At 46.0% G+C, this 27,517-nt stretch overlaps 1 protein-coding gene across 1 annotated transcript in view; it reads right to left on the bottom strand.

The window, feature by feature from the left end:
- The window catches only part of Btbd9 (BTB domain containing 9), a 365,934-nt gene that overhangs the window by 48,538 nt on the left and 289,879 nt on the right, over positions 1-27,517 (bottom strand). The window contains exon 9 of the mRNA XM_057794462.1: positions 17,404-17,511. Coding sequence (XP_057650445.1) covers positions 17,404-17,511 — 108 coding nt within the window. The remainder of the gene's footprint in view (positions 1-17,403; positions 17,512-27,517) is intronic.

Raw genomic sequence — 27,517 nt, 5'->3', positions numbered from 1 at the left:
TTCCATGTTACCCAGCTATGTATGCTTAAAGCTGGATTCTATGTATGCTTAAAGCTGGATTCTATGTATGATAGGAAACACGAAATCTGTCTTCTCTCCTCATACTTTCTCCTGGCCCCACCCTCATGTCGCCACCCTCCTCCTCTGCCTTGTAATTCCACTGGACAGCAGCAGCAATCACTTTGATTCTAGTCTACTCTAGTGGGGGCAATAGATGGGACTCTGCTGTGATGATGTCCATAAGTATAGTGGCCCCCATCGGCTCACATATGTGAACACTTGGTCCCCAGTTGGCAGGGCTGTTTGGGGAGGTTATGGAACCATTAGGAGGCGCAGCCTTGCTGGAGAAAGCCTGTCATTGGGAAGGCATTTTCACGGTCTATAGCTTCATTCTACTCTTGGGTCTCTCTTAGTTTCCTGTATCCAGGTGTCCTTGCTGCCATGCCATGTGTCCTGGCTATGAAGGATTCTATCCCTCTGGGACCAGAAACAAGAAACCCTTTCTTCTCTAGGCTGTTTATGTATGTTACCCCAGCAAAAGTAGCTAACACATCAGGCACTGGTCTGTCTTCTCTTTTGTTCATAGCTCCCCCAGCAAAGAGGGTATTAACTTGTTCTTTTAATGAACAAAGATGACCGTCTGTACCAGAAAGGCAAGATGGCACAAAGTCACCTTTTAAATTAGCCGTCAGGTTACACCTTCTGAATCTTATTGCAGCTGTTCTCTGGTTTTAGCAAGTCACAAAGGAAGTGCCAGGATGGAGGTCTGCAGGAAGGTTCTGTCAGACAGCGGTGCCCAAGGAGCACAGAAACACCAGGGCTCCTATCACAGGGCCCCACAAGGCTTCTGACATCACAAAACCCTCACCTGCTGGTCCTGTTCAGGTAGAACCATCAAGGGACCTACAGAAGGAAATGCAGGGCTAATAATTTCCCCAGAAAGGGAAGAGGCAGGCAGCATGGTGAAAGCAAGTTTAAATTATTCAAGAAAGATGTGTAGTCTTATGGTCCTGAGGTCATTAAGGGAAGTTGACACAGAGGTGAGAAAAGTTACAGTGTAAAGTTTTTGTCTATTTTTTAAATGTATTTTCTGGTGACTAAGAAGATTAAAAATCAGTGCAAGTACCCCGTCTAGTATGGAAAAGCACACAGCATGAAGAGACTCCTCCTCTTTCAGGAAGGGCGCTGAGTCACTAGGACATACTCCCTTTATACTTCTCTTATAGGAAACTTAGAACAATAACTTGAAGCTTGGCAGTTTTATGATCAAGCTATTGAGCTGGCTTCAAGACACACTAATCCCCCGAGAAGCCAGGGTATGGTGGAAGCCAGCTCAAGGATGCAGGCGTTGTCTAATTATATACGGCCATTTTAGAACCGTTTTATTTGCCTCTGACAGTCCAGGACAAGAGTAACCATCGCATACTCTGGACAAACTTGGAACGCTAATTTGTCAATCTCTTTGTGAGGAAAATATGCCTCTGAAACTATATCATGTTGGTGTGAAGGGAAAACGCCTGCATTTTGGCTGTAAGTAAAGCCAAGTAGAACGCCATTTTTAAGCAAAGTGGAAAGTGACATCTTAGGGGTACAGGGTTACAGTTTATATACAGTCCAAGAGCTCCTTGCACAACAAAGCCAATGGCACAGTGCAAGCTGCAGTCCAGCCATCTTGGACAACGGTGCTCAGAGGCATCCTTGGACTCCCCCCCAGCAGGTTGCAGGAGCCACAGTGATCTGTATTTATCCGTCCAGGCCAGTCCCACCTGCCTGTACAGCACAATTCCTGGTTAAGCATGTGCTTTACCCCTCAAGACCTAGCTGGAGATGTGGCCTACCTCAGGATGTCCAATGTCACAAATCCTCCAATTGTGCCTGGATCAGAGCATCTCACTCTGGCAGGGTCCTGCGCTTACACAGTGAGCCCACAGGGTGGGTGCCAGCTCAGCCTGGCCTATAGCAATGGCTCAGAATATGTCTGCCAAGTTAGTGAATCAGTGTCAGATTTTTGAACTAACCCCGGGCCCCATGCCTCACATACTGGGGTTCCGAGCCGGGAAGGATTCAGCATCAGCTAAATTATACTGTCAGTTAGGAAGTGGCAACAGGAGGAAGCTGCAGTCCTCTTCCCAGATGTGAAAGAGGGTGGTCCTCTAGTCCTCATCTCCTCAGACATTTATAGTTAATTAATATTAATGCTGGAGTATCAGAGCACTGTGACATGAAGTTATAAATCTGAAGTCCGACTACGAGTCCACAAATGCCTCTGTAATTGTGGCTGCTTTTCCTCACCCAAGAGCCCGACTACTGCTTGATGTCATGGGGTCTCTGGTGACGCAGTAGGGCTCCCAGTTAGCCTGCCAGCAGCACCTGCTGACAACAGGCAGAGGAAATGGTGCTGCGAGGGCCTGAACCTGAGTCCTGATGGTTTAAATCCCTGACTTCAACAGCAAAAACAACGTGTTCCGAAGATCAGGAAATGTGAGACAGTGAAGAAGACATCCAGGGCCTTTCTTCCCACACTCTCAGGGCATCCTAGGGGAGACACCACACTAGCAGCTCCCAGGGAAACACAACCAGCTACTCTAGCCTGGCAGAGCCACGCTGCGCTGCTCCAGGGCTGCATGAGGCCTGTGCTGAAGCACGGATTCACCCTGAGGCTCTGAGCACCAGAGATGGCAGGTAACACCTATTAAGGTGGCCTCTGTAGCAAGGGAAACATGGGTTCTCTGGGACATTTTAACGTGTGATGCTGTCCGGAGGGAGAAGGAAAAACAAGATGGCCATTCAGCAGGTCCAGGTTGTTAAGCCATGTCACTAAGGCAAAACATTCTTTTATTCTGCTTATGATTGTGATATGGGCTCTGTGTTGTTATATATATTTGGGTAAAAGAGAGGAAAACAATGCCTGGGAAGAGAAAGCCCCTCCCATACCCCACAGCAGCTGGCAAATGTCTGCAATTCCAGATGAGCACCACCCCGAAACTACACTCTAAACTTTGTAAGAAATGTTTATTACTGATACTCAGCACATAATTTACAACACTGTGCTGGAATTCACTTATACTCCATTTCAAGGGATCATGAAAAGAAAATGTCAACTGTTGGGGAAATATGCTTTATGGGTCTTGGCTTAAAACAAAAGGAAAAACACACATGCAAGTCCCACATGGTGGAAGGAAATAGTTCAATAAATGGCCTAATGAACAGTGTAATGATTTTTTAAAAATAGGTAACAGGAAGAAAAAATAAGAAAAACAGAGGCTAATATGCTGTAAAAGCTGGATAATGAACCCCTGGGTGATCCGGATTTGAATATGGTATAGGAGCTGTACTTTAAAAATGCAATTTTAAAAAATGAATTATGATACAGCCATTAGGCTGTACAAATTAACATTCTGCGGAAAAGTAATAGTGATTATAGATAGGAAATCATATAAAAATATAGGTGGATTTCTCTGTAGTCTGTGGCCTTTGTTGCAACTCTGGAAGTCAGTCATATCTGAGTAATATCTCCATATGTTTTAAAATCTGAGTTCACAGGACCTTTGGTTGTGAAATCACTGGTTCTCCCAGCTGCAATGTGGACCAGGGCAGGGGTTAGGCAACCAGTGTGTATTTCCAGAGAACGCCCCTGGCGCATGCTACGCTCTGACTGTGTCTGTATCCTCACAGATGACTCTGTCTGTATCCTCACAGAGAACGCCCCTGACTCAGGCTAAGCTCTGACTGTCTAGATCCTCACAGCAGTATGGTATCTGTTTAAAAAGCTGTGGTGTTATCCGGGCACTTGCGAGACAGAGGCAGGTAGATCTCTGAGTTCGAGGCCAGCCTGGTCTACAGAGTGAGTTCTAGGACAGCTAGGGCTACACAGAGGAACCCTGTCTCAAACAACAACATCAACAAAACACCAAAACCCAAAACTCACCCCAAACAAACAACCATGGTGTTACAAATTTCTAAGGACAAAGACTCGGACCCAGGACACATGGGTCCTGGTCTGTACTCTGCCATTAGGCATGAAGTCGGGAAAGCACTGAGTTCTCCACCTCAACTTCCCATTTGCACGGGCAAGGCCTGGACTGACTTCAAAGGGTCTTGAAGCAATTTCCAATGCTCGTACACTGGGTCGTTTCTGTGTTGTTTTACAGAGAAAGGGGTGACACGAGAATGACCTTTAAAATGTCTCCTGCTCTCTTCAGGGTTTCTCCTGGTTTTGCAGTATGTGCCTCCTATGCAAATTATTCAGCAAACATGAGAGTCAGTCAAAGTTGGTTTGGCTGTGCATGTGATTATAAAGCAATGGAGGCTTCCGTGGAACAAGCCAGCCTGTACTTCAGGGCGACAATGACAGTTTACAGTGAAAAATGGTCAGGACTTTACAGCATCATTTCCTCCCAATTTATCTCCCTTCCTCCCTTCCAGGATATAGACCTAAGAATATATAAGATTATTATCAAATTGTATGAAAAGTACCCAAGGATAAGGTCAGGAAGAACTGGGTGGGGTCTTAGGAGAAACTGGGGAGGCAGAAACTTGAAGGTAGCTGGAGGAAATAAAGATGGCTGAGCTCAAGCAGACTACATGGCTGGGAGGAGGGCAGGGCAGCAGTGAGGGGTAGGAAGCGGGTGGGATCTGAGCAATACGGAAATGACATGTGAGGTTTAACCATACGCTTCAGTAGTCAAGAGAACATCTGAAAACAGACAAGAGATGGTCATGAGGTGCCTGTCACTGGTACTTTAATAAAATGCTGACTGGCCAGTAGTCAGGCAGGAAGTAGAGGCGGGACAACGAGAACAGGAGAATTCTGGGAAGAGGAAAGACTCAGTCTGCAGTCATCACCCAGAAGTAGAGGATGCAAATGAGAATGCCTCGCTGATTAAAGGTACCAAGCCACGTGGCTGACACAGACAAGAATTATGGGTTATTGTAAGATGTAAGAGGTAGTTAATAAGAAGCTTAGCTAATAGGCCAACCAGCTTATAATTAACGTAGACCTTTGTGTGTTTATTTGGAACTGAACGACTGTGGGACCAGGCAGAACAGAAACTTTTGTCAACAAGGAGGAGAAAAAGGATACACTAGGTACAGTCTCTGACTATCTCCAGCACACAGCTGAAGCTGCTCTACAGGGGATCAAGAAATTAAGAGCAGTAATGACTCAGAACCAGGGTTACAGACCCTGGAACAGCAAGAAACAAACAGGACAGAGGGACTCTACCAGGGCCCAGGAAAGAGACATGGAGGTTTGCAGGGCAGAAGCAATAGGAGAGAAACATGGAGGAAAGGGTGTTATAGGAATAAACAAAAGGCCAACTGTGGAGAGCAAGCGAAGGAAAAGACACCAGGTAAACAGTACCCAAGACAGGGCAAGGAGACAGTGGGAGCAGTGTGAGGTTGAGGGGACAATGGAAATGATGGGGGGAGAGGTGACGCCAACAGACTAAGACAGTTAAGGACACAAGAGTTGACTCTGTACACACTGGACTCCTGAAGTCACCCCCACCACCCTCTTCTTCTTAAACCTAGGAAGAAAACATTAGTCCCTTTACACTCTAGGACAGGCCTGAACCAGTTTTAATCAAAATGTGATCACCAAGAAAACTTCAGTGGGACTTAGAGACTGGGTCATGACTTCCAGGATATCATCGGGAAACTGAGGCAAATCACTCTAAAAAGGTGTGCTCTCCCTTCCTGTGCTTTTGCTGAGGGCAATGCATGGGTCTCTCCTTCCATGTTTCAGAGACCATGGCTAGAATATACATCTGTGACAAGCGTTACTGTGCTCAGCTTGCTCCAGGGTTGCGAGGCAGGCCCTACACTGAGCAGTGTCTATAGAAGGCCAAGGTGACAGAGCATACCCATCCAGTGCTGTGGCCTGATGCTCTGCTGCCACCGAAGGCCAGGACCTCAGAGGCAGGTCCACTCTGATAGTCAGATTCTCCTTGCAGGAAGAGGCACACAAATGTCTTGTGAGTGGTTTTGAGTCCCTCTATAGAGTTCAAGGTCAGTTTTCTCAAAAAACATTTTTTAACCTCTTACTTTGAAAATTCAGAGAAACCACTGGAACCTATTAACTTGAGCAATCCATTTCTGAAGTGAAAGGGGCACAGCTGGCACACATTCTAAAAGCACTCGGCCTTCCATAAAGAACGCTCCTTTCCCAACAGTAGCTAAAGAAAGACGTAATGGACTCCCAGCCTGTAACCAACCTCTAGTGACACACTGTTACTGGGGATCCAAGTCATAAACTGCGGGACAATGAAAAGATGTGGAGAGCAGAGAATACTGAACCTCTGGCAGCAATGAAATAAAATCTGGGGAATGGGCTGTCACCAAATCAAAGACAGCAGATGGACAAGGGAAGAGAAGTTGGGAAGATATACCCAAATCTACAAAAACAACCCATCAAGGCCATTCTTACCCTCTCGCACAAGCTCAGCGTGTGTCAGCATCTGAACTGGGATGCACAGACTTTCTGATGAAACTGAGTGACAGCTAAAGGGTGTCCAGAGAGGATTACAGCTAGTATGAGCACCCTGGAGACAGCGATGGTGCTTACACACCTAGTGTGAGCACTCTGGAGACAGCGATGGTGCTTACACACCTAGTGTGAGCACTCTGGAGACAGTGATGGTGCTTACACACCTAGTGTGAGCACTCTGGAGACAGAGATGGTGCTTACACACCTAGTGCGAGCACCCTGGAGACAGTGATGATGCTTACACACCTAGTGTGAGCACTCTGGAGACAGTGATGGTGTTTACACACCTAGTGTGAGCACCCTGGAGACAGTGATGGTGTTTACACACATAGGCACTCGGTCCAGGAAACATGAGCCCTCTGTGAGCGAGGTCATGGCTAGACTCCAAGGGGTAAAAGAGCGAGGAGAGAATCCAGACCTCTGCTCTCTGGAGCTTGTCTAGTGGAGAACAACAGCAAATGAATGTTATGAGACTGCTCCTCTCAGTTGTCTAATGGTGGGGAGCCAGATTTTTCTTGAAACCGACAGTCTTGGCTATGTAATGGCAATGAACTAGTCAGAAGGCAGCAGTGCGGGCTCCATGGGCTCCAACAACAAGTACAAGGGGTCTGAGCTAGGACTTGAGCACACTGTGTGACAGGAACTGAAGGGAAGCTAGAGATGGAGGCTGAGAGAATGGGAAGTGAGATGGGAGGCTGGAGGGCCAGGGAGAGCCCACAGAGGGGTCCCAGGTGTGGGGGAACTGTGCTTCTGGTTCAGAGAACAAAGGCTCCACAGCAGGGAGTTGATCTGCTCCTCACACTGTGTAGAAGAAAACTGAGAGGCCCGTTAGTCAGCTGGAGAAATGATGGCAGCTGGACTAGTGTGATGACCTCTATTCATTTTTGTCATTTGAAATATAGTATTTATTTGAAAGCTAGCCCATGACAAAAACATCTGTCCGATCATGCGTACTTTAAGTGGCTCACACAACTCGGGAAGAAAGCGTCACTAAGGTACGGGTCATGAGGAAGGTTTTATCCTCACAGAATAATGGAGCTCTGTGGTTAAGCAAGGAAGACAAGAATGAGAGCGCAAAGATTCTCAGCTGCTACCCAAGACCATTTCCTTCAGCTGTCAAGGGTTCTGAGTAGGGAGGGTTCTCATCCTCAACCCACAGATGCTCTGAAGTTAGTGCTCAGATGACTCCCAGACACAGCCCATGCTGTTCCCATATGTCTTCCACCATATGGGTGAAGTGTTACACAAAAACTTTATGTAAAAATTCCTCTTTAAAAGCACAGGTATGGCCAACTAATTGCCTGTTGATGTTTAGGGCGCTAAAACATTCATCTCCTTGAGGTCTTTCTTCGCTCAGAAGCAGCAGTGTGGCTCAAAAGCGCCTGAGTCTGATGTGGCACACAGGCCCCTCCACAGACAAGCTCTGAAACTCAGGGGTCTGCCCCGTTAAGACTAGGTCTGTGTGTTCTATCTGAATTCTGCTGGAGACAGAGGGAGGGTGGGGTGGGGTGGTATATTCCTCTTACAAGGATGTGTTTCTTTATTGTTGAAATTTTTGAAGTCTTGACAAAAATTAACAACAGAATTTGCCCTTTAAAAAATAAGGGAAAGAACATGACTGGCTTTTTCATTATTGTTAAAGTGTGAAAAAAAAAAAAACAGAATTAAGTATGAAGAGAGAAACTAAACTCTTCATCCAGCTGTTTGAAAGTGACAATTACACAGCCAGCACCCATTAACTGGCTCACACGTACAGAGGGAAGGAGTAAACATGCTCACTAGTGCAAACCGGCAGGGACGAGAGGAGGGAGGAACCTGGATTTGCAGCGGAGTCTCAGGCACAGCCTTTCCCGAAAACTGAGCCTGCCACTGACTGGGACTTCTCCCCAGCAGCAGCAATGGTGAAGATATTACCCTCATCAAATCCCACTTGCTGCAGCTAACAACATGGCTCAGTGGTAGACAGCATGTTTGGCTCTTGTGGAGAACCTGGGTTCGATTCCTAGCACCCACATAGTGGCTCACAACCTCCAGTAGTTCTAGTTCCAAGGATCTGATCTCTGCGGGAGCTGAGCACTTGCATGGTGTACATGCAGGCAAGACATTCAAACAAATAAAATCAAAGAAAAAAAAGACTTGCCTTTTGGCATGTTTGTGACAATGAGCATGGCTAGCCATGACTTCCTAGAATTAACTCAAGGCTTTTGTTGTGTTGAATTCTGGCTAAGAGATAAAATAGGTGGGAATTGCTTTCTTAGCTTTGTCACCACCAATGGGAAGGAGATATGGAGAAAAGCTAAGGGCAAAGCAAGTCACTAGGTCTAAATGAGCTATTTTTCCTCCTCACCACACTCTCGAGGCTCTGTGCCTGAAACTCTCCACCCTAAAATGTCCTCTTGCCCTCAGCCAGGGAAGCACTTGCTCTTTCTCAGATTCCCAGTGAGTAAACAGCAGTTAGAGAAACAGCCCAGGACAGACAGACAGACATGTGCTTCCTGGGGTCTGAGTGCCTGACATGCAGCTAGGGCACAGAGCTACTCAGATGGGGATGTCACCATGTGGAGAGCAGGAGCAGGCCAGGGGAGCCCCAGGCAGGTCTTCCTGGGGAAGTCATGGCGTAGATTTCATAGCAGAGTGCTATAGAAACGGTAGCCTTAAGCAAGCCTCAGTTGGGAGGCTGGCAGGCCCTCCAAGAGGGCTGGGAGGAGGGTGCTGCTTGGGCCCTTGGTGTCAAGTACCCACGGAGCTCCACATAACACTCACTGCCTTGACTTCGTGCTGACAGGGAAGACACAGGTGGTTTTGCCGGCCGGCCGAGGCTATGCAAATGCAGGCAAGGGCACACAGCTATGCAGTATTATGTCTGCAGCGAGGAAAAAGCTTCCTCAAATGGAGCTTTTTCTAAAAATATTTTTCCATGAAATATGTGAAAATTGGCTAGGTAACAAGGAGGGCACAAGGAAGGGACTCAGATCTCCCTAGGAAGGGGAAATAGAGATTTCATGGGTGGACTAGGGATGGATGGTGAATCAGGTGGGGGGGTCGGGGAGAGTACTGAAAGAGATGGCTGGAAAGGGGGCGAATTTCGGGGTGAGGTAGTGCAAGGATGACCCCAGCTAAGACTCCTAGCAATAGTGGCTATATAGCCTGGACAGGCCATCTCCTGTGGCTGTAAGATACGGTGCATGTGACCCTGGCAGGTTCCACTGCGGGTGGAGAAACAGAACATGCCATGCAAAGAGAGCTCGGAGAGTACGGAGTTTTATTTAGGAAGAGAGTATTGGGAGGATAGTGGGGAGGAAGGGAGAGATATAGACAGAGAGACACCGAGAGAGGAGCGAGCTATCTCTTCAAAACAGCAGGGAGAGAGAAAAGAGGGGCCTAGACAGGAGCTGGCCTCAAGAGTGATTGGGAGTGGGTGGAGCTTATCTCTTAAAGGGACAGAGTACTGTCTGGATTCATCCTACCAGGTGACAGGGAAGGCCAGCATAATCCTAACAATGACCAGAGGAGACTTCCAGGGGAGGGGCTGGGATACCAACCCAGCCACATAACCTTTGACCTATACTCTATCTTGCCTATGGATGTGCTGGGGTAAAGGCGGCACAGAGATTTTGGGGGTGGCCAACCATGGGAGTTGGCCATGGTCCAGCCTGAGACCCATGACGTAAGAGGAAGCCCTGACACTGCCTGGAGCACTAGGACCCAGAAGCTGGATAGCCCAAACAGAACGGGGGGGGGGGGGGTGATGCATGGATGTAAACATAACGATGCCTAAAAATATTCTGCTATACTCATAGATTGGTGCCTACCCCACTGTAATCAGAGAGGCTTCATATCCAGTAACGGATGGAAACAGATGCAGACCCTCAGCCAATCATTAGGCCGAGCTTGGGGAATCCTGTTGAAGAGAGAGAGGAAGGACTGTACAAGCCAGACGGGTCAAGGACATCACAAGAAAACCCACAAAACCAACCAACCAACCTGGGCTCATTGCAGCTCACAGAGACTGAACTCACAGCCAGGGAGCCTGCATGGGACCAACCTAGGCCCTCTACATATATCTGGCCCACTTGAGGGACTCCTAACAGTGGGAGCAGGGCTGTTAGTAATTCTTTGGCTGGCTTTCGGGAACCTACTCTTCATACTGGGCTGTCTTAATACAAGGGGAGGTGCTTGTAGTCCTACCGCAACCTGATATGTTGTATTTTGTGGACATCCAAGGGAGGCCTGCCCTTTTCTGAATAGAAAGGGAGGAGTGGTGGATTGGGGGATGGAGGTGGGAAGAGAGGAGGGACAAGTTAGGCAGAGAAAAACACAGAAAGCAATTCAAGGCACTGGACTACCAATGGCTGACCCTAAGGGAGTCAGGCAAGGTCACTTGGGGGACTTAAGATATAAGACGACACACACTACATACATTTTTGCTTTTTTCTATTTCTGAAAACCTCTAATGTGGCTTCAAAGTACAAAGAGAAAGCAGGCATGATGGCTGACATCTGTTGTACTAGCTAGCACTCAAGAGGCAGGAGTATTATCACAGATTTGAGGGCAGCCTGGTCTACATAGTTAAGTTCCAATGCAGCCAGGGCTACCTGCCTAGTGAGCGCCCACATTAAATAAACAACGTCAGTGAGATGTCTCAGCAGGTTAAGGATCTGCTGGCAAGCCTGAGAACCTGAGTTGGATCTCCCAGACCTACATGGTGGGTTCCCCTCATGGACTCCTTCCTGTAAGTTGCCCTCTGACCTTCACATGCATGCATAACCCCAAAATAATTGTAACTAAAAGTCAAAAAACAAAAGAACAAGCAAAAGCAGCAACCAAGGGAATGCATTAACAGAGGTGATGCAACCTGGAAGAGGAGACGCTGCCAAATGGAAGATTGCAGGGAATTTTCACAGAATGGCGGTAACATACTCTTCTGCCATGCACTGTGAACTAGACAGACTTCCGAAAGAAAGCCACCTGTGCAGGATGGACGGCCAGTTTAGCCAAAGCACTGTGAGTCCTCAGCACCTCAAGGATGAAGAGACACTCTACAGGGGAAGATAAGATTTGACAAGAAACAAAAATTGGGTCAGCAGCAGATCCTGCTTCAGCAGCATTTGAAGCTAAGTGGCAGGAAGTCCAAGGTTCTGAAAGGCTGAATGAATCTTTCTTTGTAAGATTTATTTATTTACTATGTATACAGTGTTCTGTCTAGGCACCAGAAGAGGGCACCAGATCTCGATACAGATGGCTGTGAGCCACCATGTGGTTGATGAGAATTGAACTCAGGACCTCTGGAAGACCAGACAGAGCTCTTAGCCTCTGAGCCACCTCTGCAGCTCCTGAAAAGCAGAAGTTTATAACAGGAAGGAAACTTCTGGAGGAATCCAATCCCATGTCAAACTGTGATGCAGACATGTAAAAATTCTTATTCTCTGAATTTGACATACCTTTTCTGAAAAAAAGTTAATCTACAAGGTTTACTTTATACAATGTCTATCAAAGATCTTTGTAGGGTCCAGTCATGACAAGCTTAATAGAGGTCTAAGTCTCAATAGTTTACCCTGAGGCAATATCTGGTTCCATAAAGACCACAAACTGAGACCACCCAGGCACCACCCAGGAACAGACAATCCATAGGAAATTCCTAACGTTCCAACCTTGTAGATAGGACCACCGCCAGCACACACCCTGCTAATGTAACTTTTCTGGTTTTTGCCTTTAAATAATGCCCTCTAGAAGGGCGGGGTACCACCTCTTGCCGCTGCTGTGCTAGTTGCTTTGACGAGGTCCCTGCCAGCTTGTATTGTACACACAATAAACCTTGCTTTTCCATTTCAGTGAGTTGGTCTCCCTGGTGGTCTTTTGGGGTCCTCATGGACTGGGCATAACAATCTAAATTAAGTGTTCAGACTCAAAAGACCAAACAAGTATACTAGGCTCCAAGGTAACCTATGAGAGAGAACGGAAAAGCAACCAACCACTAGGACAGCACTAGCAGTGCACACAACTGTGTGTCCTGCACGTGATACGTAGTAACAGGCAGGTGGACACCCTGAGTGGTAAACCTCACACTACAAATACAAGGCAATGAGCTGTACAAATACAGCCATGAGCTCTGTCCCAGAATAGGGCATGTCCAGCTACAAAGTCATTGCTCCTAGGAGTCCTAGCTGGAGCTTCTAACTGCATACCTAGAGCCTCCTAGGCCAGAGGCTATTTATGGGCCAGGGATAATTTTTTTTATCATAAGCAATGCCACTTAACAGCATAGCTAATATTCCACTTCTGTGAGGTTTGGGGACAATGGATCAAGAAAGGGAGGGAACCGGGTCCAAGGTCAATATCTCGACTCACAGAGAAAGGATTTTGTTAACCCTTAATCATGCTCTATAAAAAAAAGAAAAAGAAAAGGAAGGAAGGAAGGAGTGAAAGAAAAAGAAAGAAGGAAGAAATAGAGGGAAGGAAAAAAGGGAGGAAAGAAGAAAATAAAGAAGAGAAGCCAACCTAGATGGGAAAGAAAAGAAATCTTAAGTCACAGCTCTGAGTAGGTTAGGAAGCATTTGCCCAGAATTAGCCAATGAGTGAACAGCAAGCTTCAGAAGCTTTGGTAATAGCAAAACTATCCGATTAGGAACCTTGGGCAACAAAAAGCTGGTTAACAGGTAACTCCTTAGCAGTAGAACCATTCTGAGCACTCCCAGAAAGCCCCATCCATCTGTTTGGAACCCAGCACACAGCTCTTCTCAGGAGGCCATGAACTGAGAGGTGCAATGTGGGGTTTCCCACATTGAGCAGGGACTAGATACTGTGTGGACACTGTTTCTATAACCAGAACATCACGACGACTTCTCAGGGGTTTCCATTTAAGGGTCTTTGAGGCCACACAGGAAGTTATCTCCAAGTTATAGCAAAAATAAGCATCACAAACCTTTACAATATTAATGCGGTCAAACAGCTGATAGGAGGAGGAAAAAGAAAAGAAAGACAAAAATGAGAAGTAGGAAAGTCAGAGTAAAACAAAGGGTATCCATTTATCTGTTAACATAGTGGGAAGTCAAGAGGTTCTGTCCTTAAAGGTCCAGAAAGTACAAGTCAGGTATATTGTTTATTTTTAAAAAGCTACATTAAAGTAGAACTAAAAAGAAAACATAATCCAGACGTGAGTAGGAAGTTAATAAAGCTGGCAAATGAATTAAGAATAAGATGCTGCTGACAGTATTCAAGTCGGCAGGAAACAAAAACAAAAACCCTACAGCAAGTCAAAGGCTTGCCACTCTGAGGAGTGGGCAGGAAGATGCCAAGGTCACGTTTTGCTCTCCACTTACATCTCCCTGTTGTTTAATGTTCTACGTGCTGCTTGCATTTCTTAGAAAAGATTAGGGTTCAATAATCTAGAGGAGAGCGGAGGAAGAGAACCACAATTCGAATGTAAGGTCTGAGGGCTCACGGGTAGAACATGAGAAGAACAAGAGGTACAAACAATTTTTTTTCAAAACTATCAATACCAAAGCATGATTATTACCATAGGAAGGATCCTTCATCTTGAAAGCAAGTAAGAGCAGGGCAAGCATATAAGGGCTAAAGTCTCTGTGTACCCGACCACCCTACACATGCTACCTCTCAGTAAGAACAAGCTACAGCTCTAGAAGCTAAAAGAACCTTCTCTTTTAAAAGAGAAGCACATAAGAGAACTGTCTGCACATCTTCTTAAGGATTACATTAAAGGTAGGGGTGAGACTTCATCTACAAATATAAAATCATAACCACTGGTTCCACAGATTCTAATGGAGTCAAAAGAATCTTGCCTTCCTTTCCCTTCTCTTTTGTTCTGATGAATCATCCACAGCTTATTAATATGTAAAATGCTACTGGAAAACCTGAGTGCTACCATCGAAGTGGAAATCTTGTCAATTATTTAAGTTCATCAATTAACGGCAACAAACCAATAAGATGTTGATGGCCATGCAAAGGCATTGAGAAAATCTGTACACAGAGGCGTTTCTCAGTAACAAAACCCCAGTGAGCTCAATACAAACCACGAGGACAGGCATCTGCGTAGAATTGACTATGCTCCTGTTGAAGGCTTATGGAGCTCCCTGGATGGAGGTTTACAAAGAGAAGTACAAACGACAGAGGGGACTGTCAATAATGCCAAAGATGATGAGCTGTGCTCAACAGCTGGCTCTGAAGAGAGGATGCAGCAGGTGGCTCATGGGGTCTAGAGGCATGCCATTGTTTGTAAAGGGTTCCAGCAGCTTGGGACCAAGATACTGCCCCCTGCTGCCTTTTCATGCTTCTCCTCCCAGGGTGGTTTAGTGTGTTCTTCAGTAATACCTGGATACTGTAAGCAGGGCTAAGTGGCAAAGAGTGCTCGACTAAAATTTGACCTCTGCTCCTTGGGAAAGATGCTTCTTCTCTTTTATAAAAATGAGGACACTATTCCACTAAGCACCCCGTATTCAGACAATGAGATACAATATATGAAAGTACTGGAATACTAGTAAGCAAATAATGGTTTATTTTCCTGCATCGTGGCCAAGGTGCTCACAAGATTCATGCTCCCTAAGAAGTGGCGGTCCAGGCACACTAGAGCAGAAAGGCTGCTTTTGTCCCCAGTGGTGTGTGAATAGCAGGAATGCACACTGTGCAAGCCAGGGCTTCTGAGAACCAGCTATAACTTCTCCTTCTGCTTCCATGACCTGTATCTGCTACATGCAGAAGACCCTGCTGAGCCTCCAAACAATGACGAACCCACAAGCAGAGGCCATGGAACAAGCAGGAACACTCAAGTAAACTGTTAATCACACTGTTACATGAAGCTGGTTAAAGACTGAAGCTTATCTGTTATAACCCTGAGTGTGAACTTCACCATAAAACACTCCGTGTGGTAACTATTCTAATAGTAGTACTGATGGTGTGAACACTGAATCTAACATACTGTCATCAACGGCATGAAGAAATCATGGACCAGGGGCATAGCGCAGTAAGAGCAACTACCTAGCAGAATTCTGGCAAGCAACCAACCAATCAACCAAAGAGACAGACATTAGAAAAGAAATTATAGCCAAATAAGTGCACAAAAAGACACCCAGCAGCATCAGCCACGAGAACTGCAAACCGAAGCCTCAAGGGGGCCTGCTTCACTGCCCTGGGATTGACTGCGGCTCACAGATGACAAGGCTAGCAGGAGTGAGAAACTGACCCCTCACATGCTGCTGAAGGCCATGCAAAATGGCTCAGCGGTTCTTCAAAAAGTTAAATCCAGTCATTCTGACAGGAGTGCTGCTGACGGCGAACAGAGTCCAACACTGTCATCAAGTCATACTCATGCCACTAAGAAATACCATGCAAGCCGGGCGGTGGTGGCGCACGCCTTTAATCCCAGCACTCGGGAGGCAGAGGCAGGCGGATCTCTGTGAGTTCGAGACCAGCCTGGTCTACAAGAGCTAGTTCCAGGACAGGCTCCAAAGCCACAGAGAAACCCTGTCTCGAAAAACCAAAAAAAAAAAAAAAAAAAAAAAAAAAAAAAAAAAAAAAAAAAAAAGAAATACCATGCAGCAATTTTACTCCTACGTATATACCCAAGACCACTTAAACATTATGTTCACACGCTCTCCTCTACAGGAATATATAAAGCAGCCTTATTCATTAAAGCTAAAGAGAAAAGAACAATTCAAATATCTGTTAGGATGAACAACTAAAGAAAATAAGGTCACACACTAGAATATTATTCACCCAGACAAAAGAAAATCTTCATATCTGATACAGTTCATCTTCAAGATGAACAGAACACGCCAAGGAGAAGAAACTGAGGATAAAAGGTCATATAGTATATGATTCCACTTACAGAGGCCTCCCATATTTTGCAAATTCAGAGACAGAAAGCAATTAGATGCTGGGGCAGTTGGAGGAACACAGGTTTATGGGGGGGGGATAATAAAGCTGCTGCAGAACATCAGCTAGTGATGGCTGCACAATTCTGTGAGTGTCCTGAAAACCATTCCATTGCACACTTTGAGCTTAGACGTAAAATGTCCCGCAAAGGTCCACATATAAAGATTTGTTTGGTCACCAGCCTGTGGTGGTACTGGGAGGTGATGGCAGGACCTAGTGAAAGAAAGTGAGGTAACCAGAGGTGACCTGGAAGGTGACACTGGGGTCCCTGCGCCTCTTTCCCTCCAGCTCCAGAGGCCACTTGGAAAGCTTATGATCATGGGCAGGAACCTCTAAAACACAAGCCATTAAACCTTCCTTCTGAGTAACCTGTTTCTCAGCACTGTGTCATGGGGACGGAAATCTGACTAATATAGAATTGTAATTTGATTTTTAAAGATGAAGTCTCAGCTTTGTTGTGCTCTGTCTCCCAGAAGAAACTCTCCCCTAAGAAGGCACCAAGCTCTCTTCATGTATAATGGCTAAAGATGGCCAGAACCCACAGAATTCTTTTTTTCTAGGTGTTCCCACAGCCAGATAAGCTCAGTAGAGAGCCAATGCCAAAGGCCTGTGAAGAGCCTAAGGCTCATAGCTTGCCTTGCTTAGTTTAGGTACTGGATGAGGTAAGATTTGGTATGAGGACCAGCACGAGGTAAGGAGTAAGACAGAGTCCACAGTAACCAGTGAAGTCAAATTCTATTAGGAAGTAAAAACCCCCTAAAAGGGTAGTGTGGGGCTTGGAGGTCGGAGGGAGGACCACACAGGAAACTCTTCCTTTCCCTGTTTGGACATGTCAGTCATTTCCAAGTTCAGTTCACAAGTAAAGCTTATTTGGGCACGGCAAGTAAATCTCATGTAAATTCTTAACAGTCAAAACGGAAACAAAGGATCATGGGACTGCACCGCACCTCCCTGGTGGCCGCATCATTCTTCTCAGAAGCCTCTGAGCTCCAGAGGGCTGCCCCTGCAATCGAGAGGATGCTACTTACTTGCAGGACACTTTTGTTCTGTCAGCCACCATGGTCCACTGCTGCTGATTGGTGGAAACCTCAACGTAATAACTGTAGCTTCGATCGTCACAATCCCAGAGTAATAACCTGAACAAAGAAAAAGACATTACATTGTGTTTGCATCCTAACTGTCATGAGGCCTTGTGTCATCCCTCCCTGTCCACTGTGCCCCGTCCTGCATCCAGGCTGAAGAAAGAAGTGAATCTCAATGCACACATGAAGAGAAAGGCTGGGGTCAGGCTGTGGGTCAGCTCTTTGGAAGTCTGCTTCCCTAACCACCCAATCCCAGGGGACCTCTGTCCCCATGGCAGCGGGGTTCAGACTGGCTTAGAAGGGAGAACATTCCCGTCATCCTTTCAGGCTCTCCAGCTTTCAGCTGCAGCATCGGAGCTAGCTGAGGATAACATCCCAGAACCACTGCTCAGGGAACAAGTGCTTTCCCACGGTGCTAACAAGCACTCACTTTTACCACGTTTCCGTGTGACCCTGGTAAAATTTCCTGATGTGGGAATACAGCTACCCCTTATCACCTATAAGCGACTAGTCCTAGCACCCACCCCCCAAAGTCTGTTGGCTACTCAAGTCCTTCAGTAACACGACATCTTACATATATATTTTATATATACAAAATCTATGCAGTCATCCATTCTCACATACCCCTGACATAGGTGAACACAAATTCATAAATGTAGATAGACATACACAAGTATAAAGATGAGTCTGTGTGTGGGCATCCTCCACAAAGTCTTGTGGTGTAGGCTAGGCCAGTGAGCCCACAATCCCCCTGCTTAGCGTCTCCAGTGCTGTGATCAGAGGGCTATTAACAGCCCACCTGGCCTTCTACATAATTCACATCATCCTCGAGTTACTTACAATACCCAATACAAAGCAAATGCGATGTAAATAGCTTTCTTTTGTATTTTTTTAAAGGAACTGACAAGAAAAAAATCTGTGCTCTTTTATGCAAACAAATAAAATCTTAATCAATGTTCTATGAGGACCCCAAGCGTGAGAGAGCCAAATGCACCAGAAAACATACTCAGTATCTGGGAACTTACTATCTCGGTTCTGCTCTGAGCCCTCTTTCTGCTCAGATGAAAACTTCGATGGACTAGGAGTCCACTTTCATCAAGTTCAGTCAGAAAGCACTTACCTAGGTTTCAGAATAACTTACTTCTAAGGAAGGTACTGATTGAGGAATGGGATGAGGGCACCTTCTAGAAGGCCAGAGATGTGCTAGTTTGCTCCCAGTGGCAGCCACATGGCTGCAGGAACATGTAAATATTCATCAGGCTATGCACGAAAGATGTGTGAGCCACACATTTCACATGTGCGGTTCTTCAGTTAAAAACAGAATCCGAGTCTTTCAATATGGGATCTGTATTTGGCTTCTGATTTCTACTATCTCAGCCGTTTTTGTCTAAACAAAGCAGATGCACTATCACACTGTTTAACAGGAAGTTGGATGCATGTGCCCCAGTCAGCTACAACAGTGAGCACCCTGAAGGCAGTACCCATGTCTAAATAGTTTCTCGATACCCAGAGCTTGGAACAGCATGTCACTTGGAGCCAGTGCTCAGGGACATCAGCTGGGCAAACAGCAGTAACAATAATAATCATGAGAGCCAACGTTTCTTTAATGCTTATGTGGACCAGACCCATGTCAAGTGCTCTGCACAGTCTGCTCTATTATCTCCACCTGAATATCTCCCCTCTTAGCAAGCATGACTGCACTCCTCACATTATATGAATGGTAGAAGTGAGCCTTGCAGCTCTAAGTGCCTTATCTAAGCTCATTGTCAGCATGTGCGTGATGCAGGATTCCAACCTGGCATCCTGATCAAAACCCAGGTCTGTAATCCCCAGCAAGTACTGCTGTTATTCCCACTTTATGCATCTGGATCATTTTCTACTCTAACCTATCACTCCATAACTGTCATTCCTAGTGTCTTCTCTAATCCTGTGATTACAGCCAGTGAAAATCCTTGCACGAGTTCTGTCTCACATATAAGGTTACTGTAAAGAATTACTGCTCCTGTGATTGTCTCTGGATATTAGACTGAGGGCTAGGCAACTGTTCTATCACTAAGCTATGGTCACAGCCCTCTTACTCTGCCTTTGAGGCAGGGGCTAAGTTGCCAAGGCTGACCTTGAACTCTCACTCAGTAGTCCTAGGCCTTTCAGGCCTTGAGCCCCTGGGATGACAGGCCTGTGCCAAAGGCCCAGCTCCTTTCCCTTCAGTTCTTTGTTTCGGACACAGCCATTCACTATTACAGATGAGGGAGCCTCAAGTTAACTGTTCTCCTCACCTCACAGCTTACAACAGGTTTCTTTCAAGACAACCCTCACTAGGATGCTTGGGGTGTTTTGTTTTTGTTTCTGGAGATAGGGTTTCTCTGTGTTGCCCTGGCTGTCCTGGAACTCAGATATCTGCCTCCTGAGTAAAGGCCTGTGCCACCACGCCTGGCTCTATCACTACGATTTGGAATTATGAATGGAGAACCAGAGGGTTCCAAGCACCTATAGTTCCAGGTAACTATGAGTCAGTGCTGATAGAGTACCCAATTAACACACTCGGTCCCTGTGAGGCAGAATCTAACCAGATCTCAAAATGGTCCACGGAAAGAGACTGCCTTGAGGGTACAAGACATGGGGACAAGACTGAGAGGACCAATTATGAGTGTGGTGGCGTCCTCAGAGACTCCTAGAGTGACGTCAGCACTACCTGTCAACTGACGGTGGCACACGCCTTCGATCCCAGCACTCGGGAGGCAGAGACAGGCTGGTCTACACAGTCAGAGCTACACAGAGAAACCCTGGGGAGTGAGGGGAACCTGTAAGGTCATGTCTTACATCATCTATACCATAGGTACTGACAGCACAGCATTTCATTCTACAGATGCCCCACATCTAATCAGTCCCTTAGTAAACAAAGTTTAAGTAGTTAATAATATTTCACTGTTAGGATAACTCTTTAATAAACATTCCTAGCTAAATCCACTACTTCCCTTGTAAAAGTTTGTAAAATCACTCTTATTTTGAGCCTGTGGTATGTATCATAGAACAACTATACACCTCTCTTCTCCCTCACCTCCAACAGAAATCTGTAACAGGCTGTGCTGCCAGCAGACTCTAGCCAGCGCCCAGTTCTGAGCGTCTCACTGACAATCAGAAACACTGCTGCTGTTACACAGCAAACACATTTCATTAATTTGCAGAGATTTTTTTAAACTTATCATTGAACTTGAATATTTTGTGTATTTTCTATATTTATCCTATTGTTAATGACTTACAAAATGTCCTCCAGAGCTAAAGGGTATTAATTCACTGCCTATCATAGTTGGCATGCTAAAGATATTAATTTTTATTAGCCTAGTCCATCGATCTTTACCTCAATAATTTCTCCTAGCCTAAATTTTTTTCTTTCCTGAATAGCAGCCAAGAGTACACACTGGTTGAGACATCTCCTTTCTATTCTTCTATTAGGAGCCCCTGGGGAATGCAGGGTCACGGTGACTCTTGAGTGGGAAGGACACTGACGGATGGCAGGTTATCAAGTGTAGAGCTCTGTCCTCTGCATGTGCAGCTTCAGAGGGATTCAAATTCATGTACCAGGGTACCTATTTGCTTGGAACTTAGGCTTCATCAGGAATAAAATCCTTTTGTTGATTCAACTGAAAAAGCAAGTACAGTTTAAAACCCTAAAAGAAAAGCTGGCTCAGTCTCCTTCCTGTCTACGGGTTCTTGTTAGGCAGTGTAAAGCCCCACCACCTTCCCCTCACTCGCTCCTTTGTCTGCCTGCGAAGTCTGTTCTTAGGGATTTGCACTGACAGCATAGAGACATTTCTGGCTTGTAATCTGGCTGGGAATGTTTGCAGAGTGTGATCACCCAGCAGAGATACTCCTCATGACCTTAAAGAAGATGAGCTCCTCAAACATACCCCTCCCTCCTCCACCCCATTATCAGAAGCCATTTTCAAAGAGGCTGACTTTATCCCACCGGAGAGTCACCAGTGCAGATCAGGCCTATGAATGGCTGCCCCAGAGCTCAACATCTAATGAGCGCCGTGTGAAATGTCTGGTGACATTACATGTTGTCTCCCCCATCTCCGGCTATCCTTACAGTGGGGGCGCCCGAAAAGCAGGGAAGTGCTGGTTTTAAAAAAATTGATTAGCAGATGTGATTCTGCTTACATCTTCCATAAATGGCTGGTTGCATACCATCGATTACCCGGGGCTCAGTTTACAGCAACTAATTGCTCTCCATGCTGGTGTTTTGATATAAAATTCGATAGTGAATATGATTTCAAAACTCTTGTCTTTGTGGCCAGAGTTAGAAGTGACTGGAGGCAAACCCAGTGGACTGAGTTTTCCCTTCTTAAAATAATTGCTCCCTCATCAGTCTGTGAAGAAAGTTTCCAAATTGTAGCATTCTAATTGGAAAGCCTGCATTATGCATGCGATGACAAACTATGTTGTGCTGAATGGCATTTTTTTTCATCCCTTTCTTAAGGGATTAATTCCATGCCAGACTGTGAACAATGGCTGAAGCCTAACAGAAGAGATCAACAGTTTCTCCCCTGAATTGGTGCCTTTAGACCAGGAGCAAGGGCCTGTTTGCTTGTACCTAATTGCCTACCGTTTGTGGCAGCCTTGCTGGAAGACATGGGGACCTAACACACTGCTGCTGTTGCTAAGTTTCCTCATTTGGGGAAAACAAGCAACCAAAGCAAGATCAACTACTCGGCTATTAGCAACGTAATAACTTATAGAATTCATTTATAAATTTTCTGTCAAAGACATTTATAGCCTCAAAAAAGTATATATAATATTCTTAAAGAACCCTTAGGTTCTTTAGAAATAGTTGTCTTTCATTTAATAATTCAAAAATTATCTACCAAGCACTAAGCACTGTTAGATAAATCTTTGAATCTACTTATCTTCCTGTTCCCCCCTTGTGAACTTCAATATCCGTCTCTGATGGCTTCTCCAGGCTCCTATGTTCTGACAGTTTATAATCCCCTGCATATGCAATGGAGGGTTTGCTATGACTGTATACTGCACGGCATCCTCTCTGAGAACTGCTTGAAGTAGCCCCATTTCAAAGTAGGTATGGGAGTTCTTGGGCTCAGTTTGTCCTGCAGGCCTGGCTGCATCCTAGGAAACAGACCCATGCTGGGCTAATCACATGTCATTTCTCAACCCGGAGGATGCAGTGAGCGTCTAGCTAATTGGCCCTGCTCACTTAAATGAGATAATGAGGAGGCAGATATTCCAGGGTGGTCTTCTTTCATCACAGGTACCAGGAAGGATGCAGTCATAGGTATCAGAAGCAGAGCCAGGACACAGTGAAAACAAGTGGGGCTATTCCTGACCAATTCCTAAGTCTGGTTTCAGTACCATGATATGCCACCATGAAGCCACCTTCATGGCTTAGGTTATCTTTACTTGGCTTTGTCACTTGGAATCAAAGGGGCCTGAGCTAGGTTCCCAGCGGAGCACACCGGGAGCAAAGGCGTGTGACAATGAGTGATGGAATGCTACCGTGGGGGCAGCAACACTTGGTACAACAGGAAAAGCAGAGGAAGAAAGGGGAGGAAAGCTCCCTTTGAATGAGGGTCTTCCTGTCACAGGACAGGCTGTTTCTGTAGAGGAGAATGGCAGGACTGAGGGGTGACAAGGTCAAGGGGTGAGGATAGGTTCAATGAGGGGCTTCTGTGGGCAGGCACTGTGCACTGGCTAATCACCAAGCACACTTCAGAACCACCCAGCATGGGTGCGGTGAGCTTGACTAAGCACTTCCCTGGCCAAGGATCCAAGGGCCAGGAAAGTGCTGAGCACTTCTTGACCGAGGGGTAGACTGGTGGAATCGAGGATCTGGGAAAGGTCAGGTATTGCGACCAAGCAGGGAATGTGTAACTCATTGAAGAATCCAGTTATTGTGGCTGCAATGGGAAGCACACAGACACAACGTGAGGGTACCTTTCTATCCCTGTGGTTGGCAAGGGGCAGGCAGTCGGCAACAGCTGCCAGAGGAGCTAACAGGCTCCAGAGAATCAACTCTACTAGTGAGAAACAGGGCTTTTCCCCAAGATGAAGGGCTCCTTCTTGTTGGCTGCCACAGCACTGGATGGTGTGCTTCTCAGGTGGGGGCGAGGCCCAGCAGAGCAGAGTTGCTGGAGGACTCTAAGTTCAGAATGAGTCTCAGCAGGGGCTAGAGCCAGGCTACAATGTTCTGAAGAGCCTAAAGAGACCGAATGGCTGCCCTGAAAATCTCAGATATGAGAACAGTGAATATGGGAAAACTATGTCTAGGCCAACGGTCTCAGAAGAAAAGTTCTTTCTTGTATTTTGAAGCTGACTCTTTTGTAATATAGCCCCTTCCCTAGGCAAGAAGGTGGCATCAAATGGTCATTGGCTGGCCTTGTGCTATCTGACAAGCTGAAGCTTTATGCTGCTGCAAACCTTTGGGGCACGGACTTGTTAAGCAGGTAGGTAGTTTTTGCAGATCTTTCCTGGTGTTTAAATTAGGCATTCTCAGGTTCCCTCTCTGCAGTAAGGCCATCTGCCCTGATCGCAGCAGCTTCCTCGTCGTGGTGCAGACATGCAATCAGTGAGATGGGCTCTCAGCGGGCACAGAAAAGGATCAGCTGGAGGCTGAGCACAGGGAGCGGCTTCCTAGACATTCAGCCAACTCGCTTACAGCTTCGTTGTTTGGGAAGAGTATTAGGTGCCACTGTGACTTTAAAAGGCCAGAGTCAGTATGTCTAAGAGCGAAAGGCCATATGCATTTGTGTGATCTTTCCTGCCTCCCTCCCCCAAATTCTATGAAATTATAGGGAAGGTAAGACAGACAGACCAGACAAAGAGCTTGGGACTTACTTTATAAGCTAAGTGTTAGGGACCTGACTTCTCCAGTCTTTAATACATATGCCCCTATAGGGTAAAATAGTCACACCATGGGCCTCCATCCAACAGGCAGGGGAGGAATAGACTCAACTAGCTCCCCATTTCCTTCATAATACCACCCAAAGGATGCTCCCAAGGCGGGGGGCACCTGCCCCTGGCACACCACCTGCTCAACTGTCTGTCAAACACTTTAGGGGATGTACAGAGCAGGACTACAGAGGATGGGGGAAAGAACATGAATTACAGAAAAACCGCATTTCTCATAAGACCCCATTGCTTCTTTCCTCCTCCCTCTCTCCTTTTTTCTTGGCAATGTTGGGGACTGAACTCAGGGCCTCACGCATGCTAGGCAAGTGCTTTACCATCTGAGCTGCAGCCCCAGCCCACTCACTGCTATTTCATCTCTTACTTTATTCGTCTGCTCCTCCTCTGACTACATGCTAATGTGTGCTCACATGCATACAACCTACACACAGAACCAAGAAACACAGTCAAAAAGAAATTTAATAAGCTCCACAGCTCCTTTCTAGTCCCTTGGGTCAAGTCTTCACAGAATTTGTGTCTGGGGGAAAACTCAAAATTTAGCTCTAGGCAGATCTTTGTATTCAACCAGGTAAGAGAGAAAAAGAATGGAAGGGCAAAACAAGGTAGGAAGACTTGACTCAATATTACAGGCAAGAGAACATCCCAGCAGAGATGAAGTATAAGGCAAACCCTTCCTATTCAATCAAGTCCTTTCTCTATTTTTGCTCTTAGCAATTGCCTTTTCTTGTCTCTCTCAACACAGTCAGTAACGTTATCCCCATCTCTTTCTCTTTCTTACCAGCCTGACCTCTTCACCTGAGCCAGATCTGGGTCCCCACCTCTACCCCAGCTGACACAATCTACAAAGTCCTGGGCACTTGCTGAGTGACTTTAAAACAGTCCAGGCCTGGATGTCTCTCACTACCACCTGTGTTGGTTGTGCCTTCCTGGCCCCACCTCCTGTAGCCAGTACCGATTCTCCTATGTTCTATATAATCAAAGTCTGACTAGCTGCCTGGCTGTCACATCTACTTGTCTTAAAGCTTCCTCCCCACATATCCATTTTCTGAACTTCTTTTGTGAGGTCCACATGAAAGCAACCCTCTGAAACACAAGACCAAAGCAGCAAGTCACATGCGCTACACAATGGCAGTTTATTCTGCGGCAAGGCCGAGGCGTGATAAATCATGACTCTCCATGTGGTACATGACTTACCGCTAAAATAAAGACACTAATGAGAACAATAATAGCAACATCTTCTCCACAGCACACAAAGGTGAAGATGCGAACTAAATGTAAGTTCTTATAAACAAAAGATAATTAATCAATTTAATATGTTGCTGTAAGATTAATCTTTTGAAGAATGGCAAGAAGCCAGAAAATAAGCAACATTTTATGTGATTCCTTTTTTGTAATGGCTAGAGGAAAAATGGCTAATTAAGCTTTTCAATTGGGTTCCTTTGATCACAGGCCACTCAGTACAGGTTTCTTGATCCAGACTTTCAAAGCTGGGATCACAAGTTTTAATTCAAACATTTTCAGATGAGCATGCACAACTTTAACTTTCCTAACTGCTCAACAGTCGTGATTAAACCAAACCGGTGTGGGTTACAGGACCAGAGGCTAAGTGAACGGTTGCTTTTTCCCTCTAGAATCGCTTACACTGCTCTGCCCAGAGCTGGAGCCCAGGCAAAGGCTGGCAGGGAAGGGGTCTGGCCCTCCTCTCTGCTGCTGAAGAAAAGGAAGACTATCTCGAGCTCCCGCCCCCTCACTCCTCCCACATTTGCTTGGAGGAGGGATCCTAAGACAAGAGGAAAACATTTCCTCTTTGGAATGTATTCTGTCTGAGCTGTCTTTTTAGAAATAACCCTTCCAGGTGTCGGCATGAATATTCACCAGCGTGTGCTGGGCATAGGGGCCAGTCTCCATGCAGTGTACACTAATCCTTCAGAATGTATTCCGGGCAAGCCACCAGGGTAAACTCCCATATAAAAAGCAGGGTTTCCGTGATGGAGATTGGAAGGCTGAAAGAAGGAAATCACAGTGAAGGAGGCAGATGAATAAATCGCTCTGGAGGCTCTGTAGCAAAAAGACTACCCCTCCCCCTCCCCACCACACTGACTGCTACTGCAGAGGTGTCACTAGAATCCTGCCCTCTGGGAATTAAATGCTGTCTCTTTCATTCAACTGTCTCACCCTTCCTTATCAAGAAGAACAAACATTTATCTCCCTTCTGCCCCACCAGCCTCTTGCTACAGCCCTTTAACTTTCCTATTTGGGATACCAGGACATACTGAGAGCACACCCCAGCTATCAGGTACAGGCACTGCTCTCTGCACTTGAAGAAAGGACTTGGTGCCTAAGAAAGGTCTGGGTCCAGAGTGAAACCTCACCTTTTCCTGGGATCCTCCCTCTCTGGTGCAGAGCCCCCAAGAACAAATATGAAATTTATGGGGGTCAGAAGAGGCTCTGGCTAAAGTACCCTGAGTGAGTCACACATAAGACTACTCCAAAGATCTATGCTGGGGACATCCAGAGTCAACTTCCAAAGGGCTAATGGCAGCTCTAATGGTCTGGGGACATTCAAGAGATGGGAGCTGCCACCCAAGGGAAGAAACAGTAGTCATCTCCTTAGCTCAGGTGGACCACAAAGGGCTCCACAACACTGCTTAATGTGATGGCATGGTGTATGACCCTACCAGACGGAAGAGCCCCAACTCTATCTATCTCTCCCTTTCTCTACAACCACAGCTCATTTAATCTGCTAAGAGGATGGGGAGTGTGAGGAGGGAGAAAGGGGTAGAAGGATTTTGATTTAGAACGATTTGTGATTGTATTTTTTAAATCCTTTTTTCCCTTTCCATACAAAACAATAGATGAGAGCCAGGTGTGATGTCATATACCTTTGATCTCAGAACTTGGGAGGCAGAGGCAAAGAGATTCCTGAGTTCAAGGCCAGCTTGGTCTACAGAGTGAGCTCCACAATACCCAGGGCTGTGCAGAGAAATTCTGTCTCGAAAAAAATAAAACAAAACCAATAGATGATACATCCTTTGGTATTATTCTAAAATATCCACAAGATAATTAGTTGGGGACAAAAAAGGAAATCAATATTTTAAAGAGTATTCCTGAGTGGCTGAAGAGATGACTCTGTGGTTAA

Source organism: Chionomys nivalis, chromosome 19 (assembly GCF_950005125.1).
Source record: "Chionomys nivalis chromosome 19, mChiNiv1.1, whole genome shotgun sequence".
NCBI lineage: Eukaryota > Metazoa > Chordata > Mammalia > Rodentia > Cricetidae > Chionomys > Chionomys nivalis.
This window is presented reverse-complemented; position numbering and strand designations above follow the sequence as displayed.